The sequence below is a fragment of the Euleptes europaea genome, chromosome 7 (genome assembly GCF_029931775.1).
Source record: "Euleptes europaea isolate rEulEur1 chromosome 7, rEulEur1.hap1, whole genome shotgun sequence".
NCBI lineage: Eukaryota > Metazoa > Chordata > Lepidosauria > Squamata > Sphaerodactylidae > Euleptes > Euleptes europaea.
The window spans coordinates 11,072,382-11,092,286 of NC_079318.1; the positions used below are offsets into that span (position 1 = coordinate 11,072,382).

At 41.9% G+C, this 19,905-nt stretch overlaps 1 protein-coding gene across 1 annotated transcript in view; it reads left to right on the top strand.

Annotated features, from left to right (window-relative positions):
• AKAP12 (A-kinase anchoring protein 12) overlaps window positions 1-19,905 on the top strand; it is a 57,752-nt gene that overhangs the window by 12,004 nt on the left and 25,843 nt on the right. Inside the window, exon 2 of the mRNA XM_056853299.1 lies at window positions 13,080-13,194. Within this exon, the coding sequence (XP_056709277.1) occupies window positions 13,080-13,194 (115 nt within the window). The remainder of the gene's footprint in view (window positions 1-13,079; window positions 13,195-19,905) is intronic.

Below are 19,905 nucleotides of genomic sequence, written 5' to 3' on the forward strand. Positions count from 1 at the left end.
GCCTGAGGAGGGCAGGGTTTGGGGAGGGGAGGGACTTCAATGCCATAGAGTCCAATTGCCAAAGCGGCCATTTTCTCCAGGTGAACTGATCTCTATCGGCAGGAGATCAGTTGTAATAGCAGGAGATCTCCAGCTAGTACCTGGCAGTTGGCAACCTCCAGCTAGTACCTGGCAGTTGGCAACCTCCAGCTAGTACCTGGCAGTTGGCAACCTCCAGCTAGTACCTGGCAGTTGGCATTCCAACTGCTTGGATTCTGGCTGGGCCTTTAGTTCTGAATTCTGCTTAAAGCCTTGGCCTGATGGTTGGTTGGTGGGGTTTTCCTAGGTTTTTTTGCGGGGGGGGGCACTGCTTGGTTGTTGTTGTAATTGGTCTCAGTTTGTTTAGAGAGAGGTTTTGGCAGTTTGGTATCTTCTGGTGTGCCACATCTGGGCGGGCAGCAGTGCCCCCAGACCTCCAGCTACCTGGCTCCATGTGGCTGGATGTGGGTTTTGTGGGGGGGGGGTGCTGGCAGAGCATGCCTGGGTGCTGATGTCTGGCCTCCACCCAGCGCATAGTGTAGGTTTTGTATGGGATGGCAAAAGGCCCCTCCACTTTTGATTTTGTTGTGGCTTGTGGTGTTTCACCATTAGACTTATCTATGTGGTTTCTTGTGCTATTGGATTGGGTTGGTGTCTGGTGCTGTAGGTAGGGCTTGTGTGAGTTATTGGGGAGGGAGGCACTAGTCTGTGCTCATCTCCGCTTTCCCTCTAGAACTTAGACCTGTCCTCCCATAGCTTTCAGTGGGCCATTTTGTTTTGCCTGGGCCCATGCAAAGCTATGGGAAAGTCTATGGGGATTTTGTTAAGCTCTTTGGGGCATTTTTGGAGTTAGAGGTCCCAAATTTTCAGGGTAGCTCGAAGGGACTCTCCTTGCAAGAACCCCCAAGTCTGGTGAAGATAGGATCAGAGGGTCCAATTTTATGGGTTCTGAAAGAGGTCACCCCCTCCAACATTTTGCATTGTTTCTGTATGGATGGGGGCGACCTCTTTCGGACCCCCTGACCCAATCTTCACCATACCTGGGGGTTCTTGCAAGGAGAGCCCCCTCAAGCTACCCTGAAAATTTGGGACCTCTACCTCCAAAAATGCCCCCCAGGAGTTGCGAAAAGCCGTGAAAAGTCACCATAGGCTTTATTGGGTCGACTTTTTTTGGGAAACCTGCAAAAAAGCCAAATTTTACCGGTATGGGAATTTGGCTTATTTCGGGTTCTCCCCCCCCCCCCGCAAAAAAAAAAACCAGGAACAATAAACCTGAGTCTGAAATTTACTGATATATACACCACTGGAGAATTGGGTGGGAAGTGCTACTTAGGTTGTTATACTCTTATTTTATTTAGGCTCAGCCCTATTGGTTCTCAAAGTAGTTTAACAATTGAAATTAATTATAATATAAGTACATGGTTTTGAAAGTGTGTGGAAGGAGGAGTTTTGTTGATCCCTATTCTAGCTCCCCCCTCCCCACACACACACATTGTTCTTACTCAACCCTGCTTGGACAGCCAATTCCTGATGTGCATTTTTAATTAAAGCAATGACTGAACCATCAAAGAAGTACAGTCAATATTCTGATGATGGCAGGGAGATTGTATTTTTTCAACCCAATGAAAGAAGATTCAGAAAACATTGTAACACCTCTTTGGCCTTGACAGCGTACTAAGGAGTGGGACTGACAGGTGGTGGAGATTGTAGAGTGGGTGGGGGGAGTATCTCAGATGTTAGTCGACCACCCTCCTTCTTTCAGCTGCTGATGACTTCTAATTGATGAATGCTTTGGTGTTTGGGCCCAAAGAAAATCAATTGAGCTCAGAGAGATTGGGTGATTAGTTGGGTTGAGATGATAGTGGGAGGAGCATCCCAGATATTAGTCTTCCAGTGTCACTCTCACCTTCCAGCTTCTGGTGGTTTCTCATCGTTGTCTCTGAGTTTGTAAACTAACAATTATACACCTAATAGTCTTAGTGGCTGAGAATGCTATCACTTAAACATTGATAGAACAAGCAGGCATTGGGCTCATATCCCAGTACTCCCTTTCCCAGCAGCTTTCTAAGCCTCTTTCATATCTCAGCTGGAAAGACATACAGGCCATAGCACTACAACAAGGTTATGCTGCTTTTCACCCTGAAGGCACCCAGAGTGGCTCACTAATAATGCCAAAACACAATAATTTTTTTTAAAAGAAACAGATCCCCGTTAGTCGAGGCTGCCTAACAGGGGCTCCCAGTGAAGAGGGAAAAGAACCAGGAGCTTTTTGGATGCTGCCCTTTGGCTTGCACCTCTGGTCCCACCCAGGCTTTCTTTTCAATGCCTCTAAGGAAAGAAAGTCAAGCATAGCCCACGTGGAACTCAGCTGCTGCTAACTAACTGGCTCCCGGCAAGACCTTCCTCATTGTCTCACCCCTCATCCTAACAACTCCAGGAGCTGCTCCTGTCCAAACATTTTTAAAGAGGTGCTGTCACCTCCTTGTAGGAATCCTGTGGGGGCAGGGATTGCCTATTTCCTACAGCACTGGGATATATATGTATATGTGTGCCTAATCCAATGAACTGCTGCTTCAAAAAAGCACCTCATAGGTTAGATTGTAGGGGAGATTGGTTCCTTGCACAATGAGTTAGCTGTATGCTCTGCAATGGGTTATTCCATTTTCTTGAAAAGCTGAAATTTGTGATTGTTTTTTAAAGTAAATCTTTACAATTAACAGTATCCTTTAAATGGCATGCCACATGTAATTTACTGTGTAGACTCGAGTAATGCACAATAAACTCTTCAATGGAAATTCTTTGCATTTTTCACTGATGAGAAAGCATGCTTTAGGATTAGACTCTTAACAGGTGACACACATGCTCAAATTGCCTTGGGACTTAGTCCCACACCCCATCTCTCTGGGTTGAGTGACGTTTGATTTAAACAGCTTTATTACTAATAGAAGGATTAACTACAATGCAGCTGGGATTTTGTGTGTGTGTGTGTAATCTATTTAAATACTTGACTGCAGGGAATTGAGTCTACAAGGCTGTATCCATTTAGTTGCTTTCTTAGGTTTTACTAGTCAAAAGCTGTAAAAACAGCTGCAATACAATAAATATCTAAGTTGGCTGTAATCCTCGGTGTATTTATTACAAATTTGTACTGTGTTTATTATGTGCAAAAAGCATGTACCTGCTGTAGCACTCCAGCTTTTGGAATGCTAGCAGTGTGGCCCTGGTGCTGGACAAATTGCCTTCTTGCAATAAAACTAAATTGCCCAGGAGTTCGTGCACACTCTTTGACAATGTAATGTATGTCGCTGTGATGAGAGGCTAGGTTCCACCTCTCCTTTAAGAGCAACCAATAAGAGCGAACGGAATGTTAGGGAGTTGACAGTTGGGAAACAGCAGTTAAGAAGGGGAGTTGAGGAGGAAAAGGAGGATGCCTGAATGAGTGCAACTGTGGAGAAGACCTGAGCTGCCCGTAGTGGGCTGAATGTAGCCAGTTTGTAACCCAAGGATTCCAGTTGTAGGAAATAGGACCACCGTTCCAAAGGTCAATGGAAGTTCTGCCTTACTTTCTTGCGATGTCCAAACCATACATAAAAGTTAACTCCTTGTTTTGGTTTGGTTTAACCTTATGGGCTGCATGTCTCGGGGAAAGAAATACACACGTTAATATCTTGGTAGATACATGTATAGTGTATGAATAAATGGTGGCAGTGTGTGACTGGAATAGTGTTTGAGCCCGCAACACCTGTGAGTGAGGGCGTGTTATTAATGGGGGCTGGGCTACCCTGTTTGCAGATGTCTTTGTGAGTGAGAGAGGACCTGAGCGGGGATATGGTCAAGGCTTTCGATAGATTTTAAAAGAGACGAGAAGGGTGGCAAATGTGATGTCCTGACCTACTTATAACCGAGAACTTGTGTGAGTGGAGAAGGGGTGTCTCAGCCACACTACATGCACCTCACAAACTACTGAAATGAGAAGGCTCTCATGCTAGAAGCAGACCATAAAAACTAAAAAAAACAATAAAGATGAAAACCTTCAAAGCCACCCACCCTCCTTCAGAATCAGGCCTTTAACTCTTGGCAGTTTTGGTTTCATACATACTCATTTTACTCAGGATATGTAGTTTCAAGGGATTACTGCGAACCAGGAAGTGGAGGATGGAATCAACATTCATGAGGGCAGAGGGGAGCATGTGCATTTTTAGTGTTTCCAATGGCCAGACCATCCAATTTGAGCCTCTTCCAAGATTTTTCAACCTGCCACATTGACTACTAGAAATAGTTACATAGAATTTAAACAGTTTGTACCAACAAACTAACTGGGAAATGTTGTAATCCCAAAAACAAGAACACTCAGAGAGATATTAAAAAACTCCGTATTCAGAATGGAATTGCCCTTGTAGCAGACAAGTGGAATCATTTGGGCATGTTCTTCTATGCTGTCCTTTTTAAAAGGAATAGCAAGATGAGCTGCTTCCCTCCATTTTACTAAAATTCTCTGGAAGATCCGAAAAATCTTACCTTATTATTTTTCTAGCAGACAAATATAGTCAGATCACAAAGAAGGTAGCAAAATTTTACACAGCAGTGAAATCCATTAATGCTTCAATGGGAGGTAGGTTTATTTTATTGTTTTAAATTATGTAAATTCTATTTGGAATTTTAGTATCTGTAAAACATGGGATCAGAAATGATTGTATGTTGGAATTATTAACAATTGTTTGTGCTTTTTATGCTGGTTGTTGACTATGATAATAAATACCACCACCACCACTACCACTACTACTGTTGTGACCCAATTATCCGTGGAGTCCAATGAAGTCAATGGGGAGGAGGTTGGTATAAAAGAACACAGCTCTTTATTTGGCCAAAGCAGAGAACCGGGTGGACAGACCCAATAAACAAAGTGGGAAGCTGCCACACCGAACAAAGGAAAAGGAAAGCTTTTATACTTTATTCAAAGAGGCGGATACATTCTCATATAAGGAGGTAGATTCATATACCATATAAGGCAGAACAGTGAATACACTACCAAAGAACGCTGTATATATTTTTACTTGTTATAAGCCCCTGTGTCAGGGTCTGAGCTTCTTCCTGATGATCCTTCCCTTTGAACTGTCCATTTGCACATAACACGGGCCTTCTGTTTTGGGGTAGCAGCTCCAGTGTTTTGGTTCACCCTTCTCAAGGAGGTGATGAGGGCCTCTGTCATTCACATTCTGTAGGAAATGTAGGACATTTTTTTTAGATGTGCATTTTGCTTTTCATAAGGGGGGTATTACTTTGAGGGTAAAGTGTATAATTGTGTTTTTCTTGTCTTAATTGGAAATTGATACACAGTGAACAGCAATATAGTATACTAAAATTCCCAAAGGAATTGAGGTTGCATGTTTCCCCCTGTACAATACTTATTCACTTTCATCTGCACCAAAATAACTGTATAATTGCATAATGTGAAAGAGCTTTCACCAGGAAGACTAATAATTTGACCGATATTCTTGAAACCAGTTCCCCTCGATCTTACTTTAGTACTAAAAACTTGTAAATTTCTTTCAGATACGTGTTTATCAAAGCACTTTGAATCAATTCTCTTTTTTAAATGCTTCTTGAAGTTCATTGAAAAAGGAAGTGAACTTGCACAATCCAGGGACACTTTGATGCCTAACAAGAACACTGTACTGTTGAAGAATGTATTGTATTGCCTTCAAGGACTGAATCACTTGATTGTGATTTGCTCTGACACTTGGCAGTTGTATTAGGAGCACAGTAGTAGGTGCCTTTCATTCTCATTTCTCTTAATTGGAAACTGATACATGGAGGAATATTGTGTCTTCTTCCAGTCATGAACAGCAATGCAGTGTACTAACATACCCAAGTGAAAAACTGTCAATGTTGGTCTGAAACTCATAACAACGTTTTTGGTCATTGCATATGGCAAATGATTCTGTGATGATAATACAGGCTTGCCTTTACTACTGCTCATCTCAACTTTGAGAAATACAAGTTCTTACTGTGCTATGTCAATGTATCTGTTAAAGCTTTAAGCTTTTAAAACTGGGACTTTCATCAGAAATGTTGACATGGGTTTCTAAAACAAAATAAATGATGCCTGTTTGCAGCATGTGCAGGATTAAACTTTGACAGCCACATTCACATAATATGAAAGAATTCACGCTTAAAATAAGGAAGCTTAGCGTATAGTCCTACGTAAACTCACATCCTTCTCAGACCATTTGTCTTAGAAGGGTTAACTAACTCTCCTTAACAGTTCAATGTTAATTTTTAAAAGATAGATTTTCCCCAGTGCCTTTGTATATATCAAGAATATTTTAAACAGATCAAACAGACATCCAGGAAATACTGATGTAATTTATCTTTGTTCCATGTTCACACCATAAAGCCTGAATTTAAGATTTGCTGTGCCACCACATATATGCTTAAGGTTTGTGTATTAGATACATTTTATCCTGTTTTTCCTTCAAAGTCCTGAGAATGCCGTATATATTTTTCTCCATTTTACCATTACAACAGTCTTGTTAGGTAGATTAAGCTGAGATAATGGCATGATATACCCACAATGACAGACCGCAAGAATGAGCCAGGCTTATTTTCTCCCTGTTTTCCCTCCCCTTGTGCACCACTAGGATTCTTCTGCTTTTCAATGAGCCTGTTTATCATTTTGTCCAAATCCCTAAGTAGATTTGTTCTCTGCTCCCCAAAGCAAGATTGAATTGTAGTTTGGAACCATAGTTTACAAGGGATAAGACAAACCACTGTCTGTGATTCATATGAAATGACAAACTATAGTATGTTGTGGAAACGTAAAGCACAATCCTAAGCAGAGATATCACCATATGTCAAGCATATGGAAGGGCAAGGTCTGCTGGGACTGTCCTATGGGGAGCGGTTAAGACGCTTAGGGCTGTTTAGCTTGGAAAGAAGGCGGCTGAGGGGAGACATGATAGAAGTCTATAAAATTATGCATGGTTTAAAGAGAGTGGACAGGGAGAAGTTTTTCTCCCTCTCCCATAATACTAGAAGACGGGGTCATCTGCTAAAGCTGGAGGGTGAGAGATTCAAAACAGATAAAAGGAAGTATTTTTTCACACAACCCATAGTTAAATTGTGGAACTCCCTGCCCCAGAATGTGGTGATGGCTGCCAGCTTGGAGGGCTTTAAGAGGGGAGTGGACATATTCATGGAGGAGAGGGGTATTCAAGGCTGTTAGTTAGAATGGATACTAGTCATGCTGCATACCTATTCTCTCTAGTATCAGAGGAGCATGCCTATTATTTTGGGTGCGGTGGAACACAGGCAGGACGGTGCTGCTGCAGTCGTCTTGTTTGTGGCTTCCTAAAGGCACCTGGTTGGCCACTGTGTGAACAAACTGCTGGACTTGATGGGCCTTGGTCTGATCCAGCAGGGCCTTTCTTATGTTCTTACGTTCTTATGTTATTAATTTGATTAGTATTTTTATGTAGCATATTTATTCCTTGTGCTCTAAAGAGAGCACATTTTGGAATGCCAGCAACATGCAGCTATTTGTGGCTGGCCTTGAGTATTGGGCTTAGTGCTTTGGCTCCCTGCTTGTTGTCAGCCCATGTAATTCACAAATTTTGGAATAGATCTAGGTCCAGAACAAAAAAATAAGTTGTATAAAGCGTCCATATATGTTGGAGATCAGGCAACTAGAAATTTTATTTTATGAAATTATGAGCTTTAGTTTTCACTGTTTTATACACGGGCTATGATCCTTCCACATTCAGAAATACTGCCTGTACATGGAGGGATCCCTGTAGGTGATGAGCCTTGTCCTTTCTTTCCCTACTCCTCAGCATTCAGCCTTGAGGTGCAACATTACCATCCAACTTCAATGCTTACTTGATTGAGGAGAGGCTGATGGGGTTGCAAGGGGTCACATACATTTTCCATTCCTTCCGTTATTCTGGTACACTGCCACTGTGTATTCCTCCACCAAGGGGAAAGCGGTGTAATGGGTGGTTGATCTTTGTGGGGCCCCAACTGCATGAGTGTGGAACAACAACATACATACTTCCAAATGTCATCTTTTTAAAAAATCGAATGTGATACAGTGTATATATCACCCAATTTATGAAGGTTTTCCCCACTATAGCACTTTGTTCACTCAGTTATTGCTCACAATCCAGATGATGCTCTTCAAAACCTGTCATTTTCCAGTGCTTTTCTTGCCCGTATCCTGGGTTGTTTTCCATACTCTGTCATTTCTTTTTATCCAGTCCTGCAATATCATGGTATAATGTGTGACACTGTTTTCTCCACAGTAATGACCTTCAAGGAGTATAATACCATCCCAGCATTACCTACATGTCCAATCTCTTCCAGACCCAAATTGGCCTTTCCCCAGATTTTTTGCATAAACCTCCCTTAAGATCTTTCTGACATCACCATTGCAAGTGTGCTTCAAAGTGGGCTTTTTCATAGGTTGGTGCTGTAATGTTTTTTTTTTTTACTTGTAGCTGTTGCTGCATTGGTACAGTTAAATGCACCTCTGCTTTCATGTCCACAGAAAGCATCAGATATTGCCCATTCTCACTGCAGTATCACATTTGCATGGATAGTAACTGTGCCATATCTGTAGGAGATGTAGCTCAGTATTGGCTATGGTGTGGATTTACTATGGCAAAGCAATCAAAGCATAATGGTAGTCACTTGGAAGTGCAAAGAGGTTCTCTTTTAGCTTAGTCCTCAATTAGCAAACACTGGAAGAAATTGGTTGAATGGCAAACAACATATCACTGCAAGTTGTGGAGAAAGTGGGGAATCAGATGAGTGGCCTTGAGCTCTTTGCTTCCTGCATGTTTAGATTGCTCAGTACAGTAATTCAACCTCACTGGGGTTTGACCTAATTCTTCCTACCTTAGCTATTATCGTAACATCCAGCTTCCTACATTCAGTCTGCTAGACAGTAAATATTTGGGGCCGTCTGTTCTAAAACGATCGCCAGCTGAGGTGGCAGAAACAATTCCATACTTTTGAGTAAATGCCAACTAACAGCCATGACAGACTTACATGTTTAAACAACTTTTCTGGTGACAGACCCTGAAAGTAATCTTAGAAAAATAAACATTCCTCCTACAAATCACAGGCGAATCCCTGTGTTGTAGTTTAGATGCCCCATCCCTAAATGCTTCATGATTACAAAGGACTGGTTCGTTTGATAATATGGAAAGATTTTTAAACTCTTGGAAGCTGTAGAAAAAATCAACACATTTGAAAGTTTGGATAGAAGCTAATGGTACGTCCACACCATATGCAACCACAGTTAACCCTGTTCACTTTCATGTGGAAGCCAGATTCATGACCAGTTATAGGATTGTCCAGTCATCATTTAGGTGGGGTGCCTGTCTCTGTAAAAGCTATAAGAAGCAGGATCTTCTGTCTTGCATGGCCTACTCTGTACTTCTTTGTGATCCATTGCCTATCTTCATTTTATGCCTGTGCCAGCAAGCAGGGCTGTAGATTTGCTGCCCAGCAAGCAGGGGTGAAGAGCAAGGGTAGTCGGAGATGTTATGCCAAAAGATTTTGTTGGGTTTTGATTGTTTCAAGGAGTATAATGTCTTGAAGCTTCCTGTATTTTGCCATTCTCTGGTCCACTGCCATCATTCTACAACTAAAAATTCTTAGAAATAATCTAAATTGAAATTGTTATTGCCCTTACCACTTAAGGAATTTTTTAGTGTGACAGATTATGGTACAGCCGAATGCTAAGTAATACATCAACACAGAAGTGTTTACAGTAAAGAAAAATATTTCAGTGTACCATTTAGTTTAATCAGTTGTTCAGACAGCTGTATCTGTCTTATTTTAGAACTCTTTAAGTTCAACCAGTGTTAAAAGGATTAAGACAATGAAGCAAAATTAGCACCAATGCATTTGGATCTGGTATGTGGAATCCTTGGAATGGACCTGGGTCTGGCATGAGGAATGCTGAGAATGATGATGATTAGAAATGGAGGAAGACCTAGCCACATTCCCCTTGTTCTCTGAGAATAATGGGCAAACCTTTCTATATTCATCACCAAACTAATAATGCCACTTCAGACTTTGAAGCCAAGCAATTTGGGTTGTTTGGAGAAATGGTGGGTTTGGTTAATTCAATTCAAAACCTTTATTGGCATAGCAGGGTTTGGTTAATTCACACTGTTTATATTGTGTAAAACTAACATAGTGTCTTATCACCTTTTCGTGGAAGATATGGGTAGGAAGAAAAATATATAGCCCTTGTGTATTCTACTAACATTGACAGAAGTAAACATATCACTGGAAGTGCATTTTAGAATGACCTTACATTACTTTAGTGTCTTGTGGCATTTATAATTTCTTTGTCATCCCACAGTGGATATAATTTTCCCATAGTGACAGATATTGAAAATGTGTTTTTGATATGATGTTGGAGTCAAGTGTGAAAGTTCCATACTCAGATCTCTAGTACCTTTTATGAAGCTCAGTGAATGTCTTAGGACAAATTATAATCTGCCAGTCCAATCTATATTAGTGGTTTTGTGAGGATAAAACAATATATGGTGTAGGATGGGCAAACCCTCCTCAACATGGGCGAAGAGAAAAATAAAATAAAAAATAGCTAATGGACATAGAATTATCTTCTTTAATCCTCTTTTCCATGTCCTTAGTTCTACTGAGTTTCTCAGTCATGTTCCGAAACATTGTTTTAAACCTGACTAGCTATTCCAAATGGCAGTAAGAATACTGCTTAGCAAATTAGACATAATTGGACAAACTGTTGCATAGATCCTTCAGAGAAATGAGGCAGTTCATGTGAGTGAAAATTAAAATGAGTTACTTGGAAGTACTAATGCAGTGGGACAGATTGCATTGACCCACAAAGTTAGTATGTGAGAGAGTACCCTTGGAAAAGAAACTATTTATGGGGAGAATTTTCTTTTTAAAATGTAAATATGCTGTTATAATGTTTATCTTTTTGTGCATTTTATAGAAAGAATGCAAACAGTATATTCTGAATGTTTGTTATACTCACTTTTTAACTTTATTTATGACATGGCTATTCTTCCGATCTCTAATAACTCAGGGTGGCATACAGATAATATGTAAAAGATAGAGAGTTTCTTACTGTGTACAACTGCTGATCTTTCACATGTTAATTTTAATAAGTTGTCCCATTCTATACTGGTGCTAGAGTTATACTGCTAAAATTTATTTTCAGTTCTAGGGTCTAGTGCCCTTTGTTTTTGCCAGCAGAGATCGTTCAACCTGGCTAACAGCAGTTGAGGGAAAACTTCAGGAGCACGGCCTTTCTTGTCAAGCTCTATTGTGCCTCAGGCTCCAAAAAGCAAAGAGCTATACTGGCCCTGGGCTGACATAGCTTAGCACTGGAATATCTCCAGACATGGCAGCATTTCCAGGATATGTCAGTGTAACCTGAAGATATGTCATCGTGGGGTTTAGTTAATCAGGGGGATAGGGCTTAAGATGGCATCCACTGAGACCCATCCCAAGGGTTTCATATCATTTTACAATGTGATTGCATCGTTAAAGAAATTCTTCATAAATATTTGTTTATTTTGTTTTTGCATTGTACTGTTTCATTTGATAGCATGCTAGTCTGTGGTCATGTGCACAAAGAGCTCGTGCTCTGTTTTGCCTCCACAACTTCTTGGGGCAAGAGTCATTGTCATCCCCCTTCCAGGGTTTCCCTAGTTTTGCTGCAGGTTTTCCCAAACCTGTGGTGGTATGAAAGTACTTCAAAGATAATTTCCAAAGTGGATTTATGGAAAGTATGGAAGGGTGCAGATTTCTGTACTTCCTGGCCAGCACTCCATTTCCCCTCCTGCCTGCCATCCCCCATCAACCACCAGTAGACTTTATGTTGGCCATCTCAAACATTATTGTTGGTAGTTATACACAAACTACTAATAAAAAACTGGCAGACCCTTCTGGAGGTGAAAGGGCAGGAAATGGCAGATGGGAGGAGGAAGAATTGCCCCATGCCTCTGATGATGCATTTGTAGCAGCAATAAGACCAAACCAAGAAATTGCCCCCATGCTGAAATGGCCAATGCCAGAAAGAAGAAATGTTTTCAAAAACCATTTTTACCCCATTTCCAGAAGTTACAAACCTGCATTTGCACTAAACAGCAAAGAGGGACTGTGGCTCAGTGGTAGAACATCTGCTTGGCATGCAGAAGGTCCCAGGTTTAATCCACGGCATCTCCAATTAAACGGACTAGTCAAGTAGGTGATGTGAAAGACCTCTACCTGAGACCCTGGAGACCTGCTGCCTCTCTGATAGAGTTGCCAGGTCCCTCTTTGCAACCGGTGGGAAGTTTTTGAGGCAGAGCCTGAGGAGGGCGGAGTTTGGATAGGGGACGGACTTCAATGCCATAGAGTCCAATTGCCAAAGCGACCATTTTCTCCAGGTGAACTGATAGCTATGGGCTGGAGATCAGTTGTAATATCAGGAGAGCTCCAGCTAGTACCTGGAGGTTGGCAACCCTATTGTCTGAGTAGACAATACTGACTTTGATGGACCAAAGGTCTGATTCAGTATAAGGCAGCTTCATGTGTTCAACAGAAAATAAATTGTAACTACTTATAAAACTTTGCCCAAAATTTCCAATTAAAATATAACTCTTCGATATTTCAGTCTGAAAAAACTCCTCTGTTGTTGTGGCAGTACTTAGTATTTACATGTTACAATTTTTAAATGATGTGCTCTTTTAAAAAATAAAGAAAAAAACCTTTGGTCCTGCAGCAGCTACACAGGTAATTATAAAAACAAGAAGTGTGATATAACTAATATTTAAATATTTCCTACATTTAAGAACATACGTGTTCTTAAATGTGTATGTTTATTTTAGGGTGTGAAGAAAAAGAGAAGTGTAACTCTACTTCTAGCTGAAGTCTGACACTATTGACCTATCTGAAGAAGTGAGCTGTGGCTCACGAAAGCTCATACCCTACCAGAAAATATTTTTGTTAGTCTTTAAGGTACTATTGACCTAAGTATTTCTCCCTCTTTTGTACCTCCAATATGGCAAATGCAGGTTTTACAGAAGAATGGGTATTCCAGTATTAACGGAATTGCAGAAGAGCAAGTGGAGCTCGACCTTAAGCCAGAGGGGCTGAATGGACAACAGGCACAAGGAATCATAACAGACGGTAAGGAGACATCTACAGCGATAGGAGAGCTTACATTGAGCTGTGGAAAAGGTAAACCTGACATTGGGACCATAGGCCTCTTCCTTTCATTTACAGACCCTCAAGTCCCTGATTCAGATATTTTAATGTGCCCCACCCTCCAAAAGAAAGCCCCCAGGTGATGGGCACTGTCAACTTTGGTAGCACTAATCACTTCTCGGTGCTCAGATTCAATCCTCACTCCAAATATAATCAGTGCTGTTGCTGATTCTGTTTAAGACAAATGAACAATTTTATTTATTAAATTTATTTAGCAATTTTTATGCCTTCTCCAGGGAACTTGCCTGAGGCAGCCTACAAAATAAAACATAATAAATAGAAAACATTAGAAGTTACTAATTAAAATCCAGCATCACATACTCGGCCAAAGCATAAATACATAGACTGCTAACAGCTTAAAATTACAGTTTCACACTAATGACCCCTTAATGAAAAGTCTGGGTGAACAGAAACAGTTTGACTTGTCACCTAAAAGAAAGCAGAGTAGGTGCCAGGTGAGCCTGAAGGGGAAGGGCATTCCATAAGAGAGGTCCTACTACTAAAAAAGCCCTGTCTCTGGTTGCCACCCGCCTCACCTCTGAAGGAGGAAGCCCTGACAGCAGGACTTACAAGGTAATCTTTACTGGTGGGTTGGGCAATATGGGAGAAGGCCATTTAGCACTTCGAAGTTAAGAACCAGAACTTTGAATTGAGCCCAGAAAGAAATAGGTAGCCAGTGAAGATATTTTAGCACCAGAGTGATATGATCCCTGTATTCCTGTCCTTGACTGCAGCCTCTGATAGTAGCCTAGCTCACTGCATGAGTGCTTTCAAAGGCAGCCACATGTAGAGTGCATTACAGTAATCTAACCAGTAATCTAAACAGTCCAGGCACAGGCACATTGCCAGCATGCATAGGATTCGTGGAGGATTCATGTTCACTGCCCCATCCCCTCCCAAACATGCAAACAGCATAAAGCCTTCGACAATAGCATAAAGGTCTGTTGCATCCAGCCCTCTGACTTGGTAGAGCACAAATAACTTCATGATACACAGAACAAGGGGTTGCATAGAGGCACGAGACTTAAGTGTGGACATTCTGTTCTCTGCAATGGGCCTTCAGGTAGTCTGTGTGTGCACCCATGTGTATATGTGGGGGAATGGGAAGAGGGGGGAATGGGAAAACAGGACTCTACTGAGTCCTGTGTGTAGCTCTACTCCTGGACCTGGACTAGATTTAGCCCTCTGTGAAATGCCCCAAATGCTCCTCCTCCCCAGTTGTAAAATTGTTAGTTGATATCTCAGTAAAGGGACCTTGAACAAAGCATTGGTGCTGTGGTTAAAACTGTCAGAAAATTTGTCCACATAGGCTTAGGTTTTGTTTTCAAGGATTTATTGTGGCTTCCTGAGCTGTGAAGGAAAACCCATTGTAAGGAAGTCAAAATACCTCTAAGAGTTCCTGTATCGTTGTGTAAATGTTTAGGTATTTTACATTGTTCTAGGTATACCCAAGTGGACTACTTGTCTGCTTAACCACAGGAGACCTATCCAGGTTACCCTCCTCTAGATATTTTCTCTGCTGCCCTGAGTTCAGCTGCTTCTACATTTGGGCCAAAGCCTCTTGTACATCTGTCCAACAGTTTGTCCATTGATATCCAGGATTGCTGTCTATGCACATTTTAAAAAGGCACAGATCTGATTGTCTCTGTTTATTTTCACTGTAGTAGCTGGAAGTGGAAACTCCCACTGAATTTCTTTAATCCACTGCTCTTTGTAGCCACTCGACTTCTCCCCTTACTACCAGGCTGTGACTTGGCAGTTCTAATGAAGAAGCAGGCAATGGGATGGGAAGGGAAGGGCATACTTTATGTATTGATTTGAACTAGCCAGCTCTACATTACTAGCTGCTGATAAATTAGTATACAATGTCTTTCTTTACTAAGGCTACTTATTGAATAGTCACTAAAATCATTTTTCACTTACCATATTTTCCTATATGGATTTTACAACAAAAGTGAATGTCTGTTTTAATATGTGCACGTTTATTTTGATAGAATGATTTTTCTTCTTTGCTATTGTTAGGACTATATTTGTTTTTCAGAAGGTTTTTGATTTACAGGCAAAAATTCAAAGACTTGTCCATATCCATTGACAGTAGTTAAAAGTGACTTGGTTTGGGACATAAGATGGTTGTGTTTCTTCTTTTTGTGTATAGAAAGAAGTCTAGGAAAGATAAATTCAGGAACAAAAGTTACTGTTAATACTATCTCCTTTGTACTTCTATATTTAAGAACAGCAATTGATTGTTTTTAGACTGGAGGCAGAAAAATACCAAATTTGATTCAGATCTTAGAATGCCAAAAGTCAGTCTGGAAGAGAATATATGCTGGGCTGCCTCATCCACAATCCAGTTAAGTTGAAGTACTTGAACTGAAGCCAGTTTTGTCCGCCTGATTAAGGCAGCTTTATACAAAGTGTTTCAGTTGGTCAGAGAATGTGAGGGATGATATAGTGTTTACATTTTAGATTTGCTTTTTTCATGGCCTATTTGGATACAAACCTCAAATATTTAGCTGTAATCCTTCTAGCAAGTGATTTAAACCTCTCACTGAGCAGGCAGTCTGACTCCTCTTCAACCTCAACCGTTTCCAAGCAGCTGAAGAGTTTTGTATTTGAAGCCACACCGTCCGGCCTTGGCAATAGCTCTGCCTAAGCAGTGCTGTGATTCCATCACTTTGTGCATCATAGGTGATATGATATGGTGGTACACAGCAAAGGTGGAGTGTCTATGGTCTGCCCAAACTGTCCAAGTTTAGCAGGACTGGATAGGATGTTGTTTTGCAAAGCAGAACAAGACACTCTGAATTACAGTAGTACACAATTTGTAGAACCAGGGTGTCCAGATGCCCTGATCTTTGTTTAAATCCCCCAGTGCATTCTGAAAATTAACTGGATTGATAAATATCTGGATTGGAACACTCTAGGTCTCTTGCCCTGCAGAGGTGAGTAGCCACATCATAGTCCCACAACACTAGAAATTTGGAATCTCAGCAGAGCTATAGATCACATTTACAGGGTGAGCCACAAAGTCTATTGGTAGCTGTTGGCATACCAGAAGAAATCCAGCCTGTCCCTGAATTTCAACACAACAATCACACAGACAAGACAGGTCATTGTCATCATTGGATGCCTGTGCAAGGAGAACTGTTTGTGTTGAATAAAGGCTTCCTCCAAGTTCCTACTGGACTGTACTTGGCTAGCACACTTGGAGCAATTCAGGCCTGCTTGCCTCATTTAATCAGGACTTGTTAACATGTATCTGGTTGGCCTTCTCGAATATAAAACATCAAATGTGGTGATGTTTCACTTTTCATCAATTTAACATTAGCCATTACCATAGTCAAAGCTATAGTCATAGCCCCTGGGTCAAACACATTAACTGCTACCTTGTCACACATTTATGTCTGTTTGTCTTGTTGGCCTCAAAGAGTTTCTATCTGGGAAGCTAATTCACATTTATGGGATCTGAAGGGAGTCCCTCAGAGCTGTTCTTTTGTTCGTGTTCTTCCACTTTTATGTCAGACCACCTAATGGAATCATCTGTACCTTCAGGATTGGGCCATATCAACTCTTTTTATTAGAAAGCCTCCAGTGCTTGAATGTAGTGGTCAAGTGGATGATGAGGAATAAACTGCAACTGAATCTGAGGCAAGGAATCCAGATGGAGGTCATGCTAGTTGGGAGCTACAATGTTTTAGATGAAACTGATTTGCCCATTTTGGATAGGGTGTGCCCCTGTCATTGGTGGATCAGGTGAAAAGATTAAGGCTACTCTTTGACCCAGTTTTCCTATTGAAGAACCAGACTGGCACTATTACTAAGGGTATCTCATTTTGAACTCTGCTGATCTGATCCATACTTCTGTAACCTGTAGGCTGGATTACTCTAGCATACTGTACATGGGGTTATGTTTGGAAACAGCTTGGTGGAACTGGTGCAAAGTGTAGCTTCCCATTTGCTTAAACGTGTATGCACCACTAGCAACAAACCAGATGCCTTGGTTTCCTATATTATTCTGGATTCAATTCAAGGTGCTTCTTGTTTACAATTAAAACACTAAATGAACTGAACTTACACATATGTAAGAAAGCCCTGCATCTATGTGCTACAATTGCTGCTTGTTGTCTCTTCCCTCTGGGTGCTATGTACATCTACTGCTCATGCTCATGAGTTCTTTATTGGTACCCATGCTCTGTGGAATATCTTGCCTTGAAGAGGTGTAAAAGTAGTGCTTTTTCACAGGGTACTGGCTACTGGGATTTTTCTGGCTGTTGTGATTTATGCTGATTTGTACTAATTGTTTCCACACAGATGTAGAAAGGTGCAAGCTGCACATTTTCTCTTACAACTGTGCAATAAAAAGGGCTAGAGGAGAAATGGCCACAATAGAAGGCTGAGGCAAGGAAAAGTATAGGGGAAATGGTTGTGTTGCTGTTCCATTGTCAGTGTGAATGCTTCAGTTTTCAGATCAGCAACAGCTTTGTGAGGAAGCAGACACTGGCTGATATTTTTCAGCAAGCTAATGGGATATTATGTGGATTTATAGCTTTATTTTTAAATCAACTTTGTTTTGTGTTTAACTCCCTTGAGCTCTGCAGAAAGGTAAAATATTAACATTCCATATAAGCAAAGAAACTTCACATTTAAAGCTATATCAGTTACTGATCTGTGAGCAGACAGTTACCATTGTTGTCATAGAACATGAACAATGAAAGCCACATATATGTCATAAGTAATTTTCATACATGTTCATAGTATGGAAATTGCTGAAGCAAGCAGGGGCAGAGAACTCAGTAGACTTTCTATTCCTACTTCCTTTTAACAGCCACGTTGAGCAGCAGTGGCTAACTTGCAAACTATAGGGCCCAGATTTAGGTGTCCTTGGATGTTCCAAGTAAGGCATATGTTTAAGGAAGGAAAGGTGAGGAAGTTGGTGGAAGAAGACAAAGTGGAGGTAGGAGTATGATATCTGTGGTGGGGTAGGGTAAAGGTTTATCCATTTGACCTACCACAGGCAAAGATGGAATACTTGGTTCCTGAAACTTCTCCTACTGAGGCTCCAGCGTCTTGATTTGTGGGTTATTTCCTTCCATCATCCGGGTAGGCAGGACTAAGATCTTTGAACTTCCTGTCTTCCCTTTGGTGGGAAATAGCCTGCAAATCTCCCAGTTTCGTCCTGCCTCTGAAGGGTTTACAGGTCATTAGCACAGCTCTGTGCTTACTTGGAATAGTGATTGTTCCCGGTGGTTTGTGTCAGCTCCTTGTGTCTCGTGTTAGTAAGTCCTTGTATTTTTGTGTCGTCTTCCCTTGTATTGTTTTTTGCCTGTGTTCGGCTGTTACCTTGTGGGTTCCTTGATCTCCGGGAGCGTTTTTCTCCCTGGTGAATCAAAATGGCGGACGCTGCAACCGAGAAGGACGACGACCTCCTATCAGTGACTGACTACCAGGTCGGTCTCGTTCAGTCCGCTCCGAAGGAACCCGAACCTTCCAATGCCCGCGATTGCGGTGCTTTAGGAAGCGTGGAGCAGGAAGGCTCCGATCTAACAGCGGCGGACGCTTCCAAGGGGAAAAAGGCGCGAAAGACTGGCTCAGTTAAAAAAGCCGTGCCGGCCCTCCAGGGAGTTAAAAAACGCAAGCGAGGCCACAAATTCAGTGTAGCCCCGAGAGCCGGGAGGAGAAATCCCACCTTCTCAGAGCTGGCAGACCCCGCCAAAAGCGCCGATGCCCAGACCACCTCTTTAGGGCCAAGCGTTTCGTCGTGGCCAGTGGCGGCGGGTAATGTTTGTGCTGTTGGGGGCGGATCGTTTAATTTGCCGGCGGGCACCTTTTTACCTCCCTCCTTCCCGGTGGGCGGCCATTTTGGGTCTTTCCCTTCATTGGGTAACCATTTCCCATCCAACCTCATGGCTTCTTGTTTCCAAGCTGTGCCGGTGAATCCAGCCTCGGGAGGCCCCTTTTCGCCCCCCTCTAGCAGTAGACTACTTACTAGTGAGGAGGCTGATTATCTAATTAACGTTGCCCTACAGAGACAATGGATGGCCTTTCAGGCTCACCAAGCCCGGTCTCAGGCCTTGGCAGGGCAGAGGGTTGTGGATTCCCCCACCTCCTCATCCAGTAGATCCCATTCTACACTAACAGGATCGGACCCTCTCCAAAATGAGGGTCCTTCCACCAGTAGTCAATGGCCCACAAAGGCGGCCTTAAAGGCCCAGACTGTGGAGCAGGAGCATGATTCCCAGGCCTCCTCCCACGGTTCTGGGGAGGAAAAAGAGCAAGGGGAGTTCGAGACCGATGAGGAAGAGATTCTTGGGGAAGAGCCTCAGATTCGACTATTTAAGAGTGAGGATTACCAGTCCCTTTTAGCAAAGGCCATTTTGGCTCTGGACCTCAATGAGGACTCGTCTGAGTCAGAGGTTTCCAATCCTAAGTTGAAACAAGGTGTAGCTGAATGCTTCCCTCACAAGACTACAAGACATAATTTAGTCACTTTTCCAGAATTTTTTCTTAAGAGCAGTGCAGGAGGAGTGGGCTAATCCAGCCTCTAACAGACAAACTCCACCTTCTATCAAAAAACTTTATACCCTCGCCCCACATGCTACGAACCTTCTGAAAGTTCCTCTAGTTGATGCTCCT